Genomic DNA, 10,543 nt, shown 5'->3' on the forward strand with positions numbered 1-10,543 from the left:
CCCACACTTTTTCACATACCTTATCTCGTTCTTCTGCTGATGCCGAGTACCGTTCCATGGCTCATACTTGTAGTGAACTCACGTGGCTAAAGGCATTGTTGAAATCTCTAGGTGTGTTTCATTCTCAGCCTATGCGTATTTGTTGTGATAGTCAATCCGCGCTTTATATTGCTGCTAATCCTGTTTTTCATGAGCATAGCAAGCATATTGAGATTGATTGTCATTATGTACGCGATCAAGTTCAGTCCTGCGCTGTTACTACTTCTCATGTTCGCACAACCATCCAGCTAACAGACATTTTCACCAAAGCTTTTGGACGACCCCATTTTGAGATGCTTCTTAGCAAGTTGGGAATTCGTGATCCCGGACATTTTTTTAGCAAGTTGGGCGACCCCATACATTTTCATTCTCCTAATATTCCACTAGAGGAGGATATTAGGAGATACATATATTATTGTATATTTTTTAAATATGGTCATTAATAAGTTAGTTAGGAAAGATATTATTTTGTGTAATTATGCTAACCGTGTCTACCTATTTAGTTCGGGAAGAAACGATTTGTAATCTAAGCTTTTCAATAATAAGAAACCTTCATCTTCTCTAACTTGTCGTTTTTCAGAAAGGAAAAATTGAGTAATTTAGGTGTTTCGTTTATTAATTCACCCCGGGTATGAGTATCCACTTGGTACATCCCTTGTTTCTTGTTACATCCCTTGTTTCTAGTCTCCAGTAGTCTCCAGACATCTTCCGAACATGGCTGGAAAATAACTTAAAGGAAAACAAAGATTTAGAATTATAAGTATAAATTTAAGGAAAAAAAAACACGTAAGAATTATCTGTCCCAACAAATAACATAAAAATATAACTCTCAATCTCCTTATCTTATTAGAATTTTCTTTGTTAAATTCTTTTCTTGGACTTCTCTCCCAATGCTTTCATGGAAACAAGGCTGTTTACGTGCGGAATTGCTTTATTCGAACACAACCAGTCCTCACCCCAAAGTTTGGTTAAATTTGTAGTGTGCAGATCATAGTAAAAGAGAAATCCGCCACACCACAGTAGAACTTGATTACTGTTTGTAACTGCAAAGGGAAGATACAGACGGTCCATCGTACCAGTGTTCTCCCATGAGAAACTAAGCTCTTCATTCCAATACCACAAATCATCAAATGCGGGTTCTTCAATTGCGGAATTAGTACACCTACTCTTTTTCTTTAACTCCCATATACGAAGAAATGTTCTTTCTTCCCCTCTAGTGTATTTAATAGCAGATAAATACCCTCTCAATAATCTTAGACAAGGTGAAACCGGAAGCTTCTTCTTGGAAGGTATAGGTGGTAAAGGAATTATTCTGAACTCTTCTTTGGCTAAATCAAAAGACACTATCTTACCAAATCCGGACCAGTAAAGGGCTCCATTTGCACAAACACCAGGGCTACTTGGACATAAAAGGTGGTCGAGTCTTCCTTTATCTCTCCACCCTTGACCACTACCAAGGGTGTATACTTGGACTTTGCTACTAACGTCCGAGAAATTACCATACCTGCGGTACATTCTAACAACTTTATACTCATCAGTTGAGTAACTGTAACCAAATCCGCACACAAAATAACCACGATGGTGAGAATCTCCGTCTCCGTAGATGTATTTTGGGAGATAAATATATTCTCGGGTAACGGGATTACAGATGTAGATGGAATCTTGCACCCAAGCGTCCAGATCAAATATCTTCAAACATACCAACCCATTACAGGAACCAACCAAGTCGCCCAAGGCCCGCAAGGGTTCTAGCTGATCATCAAGGGGATACAAATTATCCATCTCGGGAAGTGTCTCATAGGAGTACTCTTTCTCATGGATGTTTATATCATCGCAGTATTCCTCTCCTCCATAGTAGAGCCTTCCTCTGAAGCTTCCCAACTTAAAAACGAGACCTGCTTTGATATTACTTAATAAGTCGCGCCAGCGTTTGCAAACTAGTTTGCAGTTGATGATGCATTGGTATGGTAAACGAGACAATATGTTCAATATGATATCATGGTGTAGATTCTTCATGCTAATGGATTGGTAATTCGCTGTTTACAAAAAGATCAGGATCTCAAAATTAGAGAAGGCTTAACTGACAACTTGTAATAAGCAACCTGTGAAAAGTTAAAAGAAAAAAAGGTGCGGTGAACAAGTGAAAATCCAGATAAATTATGCTTCAAGAAAAAGAAAAACAGAAAATAATATGCAATCAAAAGAAGTTGTGGTCACCTGTTATTTGGATTTCCCCCACTACACCGTTCCTCTTTTGCTCTGCATGCAGCCGGCAGGGGCGTCCGATTTGGTTTCTGTATATTTGCTTTAACAGTTGTATACCCGTGCACCCTGTATATGCGCTACTTAAATAGGGGATCGAACTTAAATAGGGAAAGTAGACGATGACAACAGGTTTCGACAACGCAGAGTACTTTTGATTGCTATTTTTTGTCCCGTGGTTAATCATTACCATAAAATTCCCCGTGGTTAATACGCTTACAACATTACCACCTAGGTACAATTAGTAAATAGAGGTTGCACCTACTCCGTGTCTCCGTCCAATTTGAGTTCGCACCCATTGTTCATTTTCCATCCAAATTTGGAGCACCGGAGCATCATATGAATGTAATACAAATATTTTTACTTTAGTGATCATCATGTACCCTTCCAACTCAAAAACATGGTGAGCTGAAAACCATTAATCCATTCATTTGAGGGGCCATGTTTTACTTTAACGTATATCGAAAAAAAGAAACCAAAAAAAGTGAATCAAGTGATAGTGTTTTTATGCATAAAAGAGAGGAGGTGTGGGTGTGCGAGGGAACGAGAGGGGAAGGTGGTGGTGCTGTGACAGAGAGGGAGGGAAGACTGTGTTGGTGGTGGTGGTTTGCCATGTGAAAGAAACAGAAAAGAATCGTGATAGAAAGCCCCTAATTTAATTGGTAATCCTAGAGCTGTAAATTGGGTCGGGTCAACACATGTATGGAATATCTGAGCTCGTTAAAATTTGACCACAGCACGGAACGACACGTGACTTCGCATAGCGTAAGCACAAAATGTTAGATTAGTGTGTTATGTTGTGCAAGAAAAATAGGAATATTAGCACGGCACAGCACAACTATCACGTGTAAATACGCGGCACAACACGGCATGCGAAGAAGTAAATATCACGTTGTTGATGGTGGTTTTTAGCTCAGGATTAAAACCGTAAAGCCTTACACCTAGCATGACGTAACTATCGCCACCGACACATTTATTGAATCATTTAACACGCCTACGTAAAATTTACCGGTGGTACCTTTTTTAATACTAAATTAGGGTTCGATGTACCAAACCCTAATTCTAACACCACCATGCCAATGGAAAACCATGTCAGCCACGTCCACGCGCCAAGGCATTCCAACCATGCCAGCCGCACCACTGTGCCAATGGCATTCCAAGGCCCAAAACCCTTACCCAAACCCATTTTCTATATCCATACCCGCCTCCATTCTCAGCCGTTAGATCGGATCCATCTCATCATCCAATGGTCGCTTCTTCATCGTTCATCAAAATCTGAAGTCCCTGCAAAACACCATAGTGCCTAAATTCCAAGCCTTCAGATTAGATCACATTTAGATCCTACGGTCGCTTCTTTGCCTGCTCATCAAATCTCGATACTTCCGCTTAACACTACAGCACCTAACCTCGATCTTCGCCGTTAACTTTGTTGTATTTCACAATCCAACGGTCGAAGTGATTCACCTCCGTATCGCCGTTGGATCCACCTACCATCTTCCCATCCATCGCTCCTTCTCGTTGTTCATCAAACTCCGCTGCACCCGCTCAACACCCTAACTTCCAAACCCATCGACCTCGAGCCAAACACCCCCTTCTCCACAAACTGTCGACCTCTTCTTCTCTTCCCCAAACTTCCTCTCTTCCATCACCAGCCATTCCCCGACAGTTGCAGAACTGCCACCACCTCACCTTCTGCTCCACCATCACCTCTTCCCCGACCATCGCAGACGCCACCATCACATCCCCCTACCTCTCTAGCCACTTATTACATCAACTTCTCAACCCTACAACCCTAGTTTAGAAGTTGATGAAATAGGTGAGGTTAGAGACAGAAATTGAAGCATGAGAGAGAAGCAGGAAGGTTAGAGGAAGCATGGGTCGAGAAGATTTGGGAGAGATTTCAGCAAATTAGGTGAGAACTGCCAACCCTAATTTCAACTGATTTGGGGGGATTTTCGAGTAAACCCTAATTTTGATTTCTGGGTATAAATAGAAGGTGTGGGTGTGTGTTGTAATCATCTCTGGACTAGCCAGGAGAGAATTGAAACAAATTTTATGCAATTTCAATTCCAGTTCTCTTTATCACAGTTGTTTCTTTTTGAATGTTGTGTGTTGTGGTTGAATCATTTTGTATGATGAATGCTTGTGTGTGTAATATGTTGAGCATGAGCTAAATAGCATTAGGCTAAGGCTCAGTTGAAGCCTTATGCACTGTCAAATGACAAGTTGCTAGGATAGTTAACTCCTTGCCCTGTTTTGATTGAGCATTGGGAAGAGATTAATGCTCATAGTGCCTGTGATTGATTGTTCTGTCAAAAGACAGTCAATGCTAGGGGAAAACTAGGGAGCAAATTAGTTTTCCTCCCATTCTAGATGTATGCATAGGATTTTCAACTCAACCTAGGATCATGTTGTTTGATTAGGACACAAGGTGGATCCTAAGCCTTAGCTTAGCCACAATCCTTTGCAATCACTTACAATTTCAGTTCTGTTTTGGTTCCCTGCTAAATTTACCTTCCTTCATTGTTTTTCTTGCCTTTTGAAGTTGTTGTGCACTGAAATCAGTGCACAAACTCCCCCTGCCCTTGGCTTACAGCCTTGGTTCCCTGCTATTGTTTTTTTATATCCTCTGCCATTTAATCTTTGCTGTGCTGCCATCTTGTGTTAATTGCTTAGATTTGCTAACTGTTTTAGTGCTATTCACTGCCTTCATCCATCACTGCTCACTGCCATAGTGCCTTGTCTCCATTGCTAGCTTAGGAAAACTTCTTGTATGCTCCCACTCCCTGTGGACAAACCCCTACTCATCCCTATACTATAAAGCTTGGCCTTGTATACTTGCAAGTTTTGTGTGCAACCCCATTTTCACACCACAAGGCATGCCAACCATGCCAGATGCACCATTATGCCAATGGCAAACCTTGCCAGCCACGTCTACCGCGCCAAGGCATGCCAACCATGCTAGCCGCACCATGCGTCAATGGCATGCCAAACCCTTGGCCCCACCATGCCAAGACAACCGCGCATTTCCTTGGCCCAACCATGCTAGCCACACCATGCGCCAATGGCATGCCAAACCCTTGGTCCCACCATTCCAAGCCAATCGCGCCTTTCATTGGCCCCGACCATGCTAGCCGCACCATGTGCCAATGGCATGCCAAATTCTTAGCCCCACCGTGCCAAGCAAACCGCGCCTTGTCTTCACCCCAACCATGCTAGCCGCACCATGCGCCAATGGCATTCCAAAGCCTTGGCCCCACAATGTTAAGCCCACCGCACCTTTCCTTGGCCCCACTATGCCAAGCCGTCCGCACCAAACCCTTGGCCCCACTATGACAATCCATCCGCGCCATTGGCCTTGTCCCACCATGTCGGCCTTCCCTATGCGGCTACCAAAACGGAGTCGTGCGACGATCAACGATCACCCTTCCATCCTAGATGCAAATCCTAAACGTCCAAGGTCGCCAAACAACGCATGGTAACCTTTGGTCCAAAACCTTAGTTTTGGACACGCCAAACCGCGCTAAGGCATGCCATGCCACATGTGACAATGGCATGCCAACCACCTTGCCGCATCATACCATGCCGGCCTTCCCTATGCGGCTTCCAAAACGAAGGCGTGCGACGATCAACGTCCACCCTTCCATCCTAGATGCAAATCCTAACTGTCCAAGGTCGCCAAACAACGCATGGTAATATTTGGCCCAAAACCCTAGTTTTGGCCACGCCAAACCGCGCCAAGGCATGTCATGCCACATGTGCCAATGGCATGCCAACCACCTTGCCGCGCCATACCATGCTGGCCTTCCCTATGCGGCTACCAAACGAAGGCGTGCGACGATCAACTGCCACCCTTCCATCCTAGATGCAAATCATAGCCGTCCAAGGTCGCCAAATAAAGTATGGTAATCTTTGGCCCTAGTTTGGTCACGCCTAAACAAAGACAAAATCTAACTTTTGGCCGCGCCTAAACTAGGCCATATTAAAGCCATAATGATCATGCTTTCATGCCACTAGATACCAAACGAATGGTTGCAATAATCAACGGCTACCTTTCCTCTTAAGATGCGAAATCTCGACCGTCGAAGGTCACCACCGAGCCGGCAAGTCTCCCAAGCTCAACTTGCCAGACAACAAAAATGTGCTACATGTTTTCCACGAAAACACTCAAGACATCAACGCATGTCACAAACTGGGGGATGCTCATTGGGTATTGGTTTGGCGGTTTACATCGTTCCGCGTACACTACGCCCGTTATAAGAAAGTGTCATAAGGATGAGGCGATCAGTAAATACATGGAGTAATGGTGAAACGCTTTCTTTTTATGGAACATCAATTCCAAGCGTTACCTGTTACCACCTCCTCCCATTTACTCACCCGTTTTCCATTTCTTAATAATACCAAAGTACATTTCACTTCGACTTGTATAAATAGGCATTACTTATTTCCACCGAACAAAGAGTTCAGGTCAGAAGCATAGAACACTCAGGAAACATTTGCTAGCTTTCCATCTGTTAGCTTCCCACTCTGATACAAGTCGTATAAAATAACTACTCTTCCAGAATCAACTATTCTGGTCCCAACACTTTCTTCGCTTCCCTCCCCAAAACCAACCCTTCTCCTTCACTTTGTGACCGAAGCAAGTCAGGAACGGTCATTTCTTGGTTTAGGCCGGATTTGTACAGATTGATCTATCAAATCTGAAGTACTCCCTTGCATTACATTGTTTAGGGTTTAAATTCGTTTCTCAACCACATACCCGAAATTACCAAAATCAGCAGAAATCGTTTTCACCCTCAAACACACGCATAAAATAGTACACTTTACATCAAATTTAATGCATATTCCACAAAAACATCTTTATTTTTATCCGTCGACATTTTATTTTATTCTAATTTATTTCTATAATAGTACATATACTAAATAAGATATCTATAAAATATATACTCTGGAAAACATAAAACAAGTGTACTAGCACATCATGATAACACAACATGTTTATCTTTCTGACACAGCACACCACGTCATTTAGCATGGCACATCACCACACGTCTAAATCTCTATCACAGCCTAGCCCAGCACGTTAGGCACGCAACTTCGTGCGCTAGGTTGTGCGGGGCTTGAACGTTTTACACCTTTGGGTAAATACCCACAGAAAACTCACTGTTACCTAGTCTAGAGTCTGTAGAGATTAATGACAATGAAGAACATTCTGCTCATACTCGAGACATGGAAAATACTTCTGAAATTATTGAAAATATTGAACCTAGAAGGAGTAAGAGAGCAAGGATAAAGAGAAGTTATGGTCCAGTTTGTATAACATATCTTGTAGAAGGTAGTAAGAATGAAATTCTTAGTGTAACCAAGTATGTTATGCATGTTGACGGTGACCCTAAAGCGTGTGCTGAGACTATGAGTTCCAGATATTCTATTTTCTGGAAAAAGTCTATCAAAGATGAAAAGAATTCATTTTTGACCAACGGTACTTGGATATATTATGATTTACCTCCAGATCTACAATCTCATCATGGAAAACCTTCATTGTATAGGCTAATCTTCCCCTTACACCGGACATACAAGTGCATCCATGTTTTGGTTCCTATGATGTTGTGATTTCCCATATAAATCCATGGGTTTGGTATTATAGTGTTGTGGTGTTGTGTCTCTTATCTTTAATGGAGTTTTCTCGATGTTGTTCTTCACAGGCGGATTTTCTTCCCTTGATTTCTTCGTTATATGCACTGATTTTATTTTAGACATCAGATAACCTTTTGTTGAATTATTGATTTCACTTTAGAAGTATATCCATGAGGTTATCTTGGGTCTGCCGATGTTGTTTTGGATCCCTCATTTGTGACTTGTTTTGGTGAATTATTTGATTACTCTTAATCATATAATCACTCATCCTTGATCCTATTTCAATTAGAGCTTTACCCCATCCAGATGTTGGAACCTTTATATGTATCCTTGTATCTGTTGCATGTGTAATCCGTTTCACAATCAACCCCTCTTTGTTTAATTCATACCTTATTACCCAAACCCTCTTTGCTTCAGATCCACTGTTTTTCTTACCCTTGTGCTCCAAAGTATCCTGCTTTGGTGTAAGCATGTAACATGCTTGATGTAATGTCTAGCGGTCCCTGTTAGCTTTCTCAATCTTCTTGTATTTTGGAAGGCATCTCTCTGGCTGTCTCAGTTATTATGCCTTGTTTAAATTTATGTGTTAAGAAAGAAAAAAAAATTAAGAAAAAAAGAAAAATAAAACTTAATATGTCAAGATGGTTTTCCAGTAGTTATAAAATTCTTTCCATCTTGTTTTGATTTAGATTCTGAAATTTGGCTCGTGTTGGTTTATGGAAAGATTTTAGCTCTTTCCATGTTTTTAATCCTTTCATTGTAGTGTTGGGACTTTCTGTGGATTTGTTCGAGAATTTGAGAAGAATTGTTTGGTCTTTGCCTGAGTAAGGTTTATGAGTATATACGAGGGCTGTCTAATTTAGAGAACATCAGCATAGCAGAACATATTTAAAGAGAACATTTTGGAAAGAGATCATTTTAGATGATTACTTACAATGGATAATTCTTACCATAGTTCAAGCGACCAAGACTATATTTTTGAAAAACTTGAAGTATGAGCACACTAATGTTACATCATGAAGACGATAGATGGCTTCACAGCAAGCAGTAAACAATCATCTCATCATTTTCACCAGGACAAGGGCTTCCAAGAAATTCAAGCAAAATCATTTAAGTTCTTATCACAACATCATGAGGAAATTCTTTATGTGTACTTTACATGCCGGTGGAATAACCACCTCCCACTTCGCATTTCCTTCACACTATTCTGTATTTTATTTCAAGGTTTTGCGTTTATTTTCCACAGATTGTACGTAGTTAAGTGTAGTACTCTAGGATACAATATCATCCTACATATACAAAATACAGTAGTCAGTATTAGTTTCTTTAGCGTGTTGTGATGAGTGCTAAAAAGTGCATATTTCTATATATTTTTCTTGGCATTTAACTCATCTTTTGTGCGTTAATTCTTCATTTTATCCCATATTCTGTATTTTCATTGTTTTCAAGAATAAATAATTTTCTTAATTAATTTTGCATTTTTAGGTAATAAATAAAGTTTGGATGAATTGCGGAGCGGAAAAGAGCAGAAAAGTAGTGAAAAGCCGAGAGGAATTACGCAAGGAAGCCGCGAAGAATGCTGTGCACAAGACCAAAAGGCTAGAAATGGGCTTGAAGAGGAAGAATTGTTCTTAAAGAAGATATGGGCTTGACATACCCAAGGCCCAAAACCTTCACCTAAATCCATTTCCTATATCCATACCTGTTTCCCTTTCTAGCCGTTAGATTGGATCATCTCAGCATCCTACGGTCGCAGCATCGCCAGTACATCGAAGTCTGAAGCTCCTGTCTAACACTACAGCACCTAACTCCATCTCGAGCCATCAATTTCGTTGTACTTCCGCATCTAACGGTCGCTCCTCGCTTCCTTCCATCTCGTCGTTGGATCAATTCATCATCTTCGTATCCAACGCTCTCGCTTCGCAAATCATCGAACTTGATGAAACCGCCACACACTGGAGCACCAAACCCTATACCAGCTACCCAAACGCACCCTTCTCCCAAAACATCGATTTCACCTTCTCCTTCACAGGCTATGCATCAGAACCACCTCCACCACCTCTCCCTGCCACCTTCTGCCACCACCATACCATCACCATCACCACCCCATTCACTCGACAGCAACAAAGCCCGAAATCCCTATCCCCCTAACCTAGTTGTTTTGCCATCTCTCACCTTTCCTCACTAAAACCTAGGTGATGGCAGATAAAACACCTCGAGTTAGGGCATCAATAGAGTTGTTGGAGCAGGAGGAAGAACAAGTACAGAGGAGTTATGGGTCGACAACAATTTCAGAGAATTAGGTGAGATTTCTCCAATTTCTAAAAGCCCTAATTTCTCAAATTTGGGGATTTTGATTGTAAACCCTAATTGGGTATTGGGTATAAATATGGGTGTGGGATTAGTGTTAAAGATATGCTGGGTTAGCCAGTTTCACTCTTGTAGAGAACTGGGCTAGCCAGTGTCTCATATGTTTGCCCTGTTTTGTTTGAACTTCAATTCATATGTTGTTTTGTCTTAATTTCAGTTTTATCATATGTTAGTTTCAATTGCTAGGGTCTTAAGGAAGCCTTAACTTGCTATCTTGTGTGATGTGAATATGCAT

The 10,543-nt window shown here is 41.4% G+C and overlaps 1 protein-coding gene across 1 annotated transcript; it reads right to left on the minus strand.

Moving 5' to 3' along the window:
* Window positions 1-900: 900 nt before the first annotated feature.
* On the minus strand, window positions 901-2,055 carry LOC113309771 (F-box protein At3g07870-like). Its single transcript, XM_026558575.1, has one exon. It carries the CDS (start codon window positions 2,053-2,055, stop codon window positions 901-903), a length of 1,155 nt encoding a protein of 384 aa, XP_026414360.1.
* Between the last annotated feature and the right edge of the window lie 8,488 nt (window positions 2,056-10,543).

This window comes from Papaver somniferum, chromosome 1 (genome assembly GCF_003573695.1).
Source record: "Papaver somniferum cultivar HN1 chromosome 1, ASM357369v1, whole genome shotgun sequence".
Taxonomy (NCBI): Eukaryota; Viridiplantae; Streptophyta; class Magnoliopsida; order Ranunculales; family Papaveraceae; genus Papaver; species Papaver somniferum.

What these genes read in the sequence shown, in the direction of transcription:
- LOC113309771 (XM_026558575.1), bottom strand. Translation starts at nt 2,055, where the DNA reads ATGAAGAATCTACACCATGATATCATATTGAACATATTGTCTCGTTTA.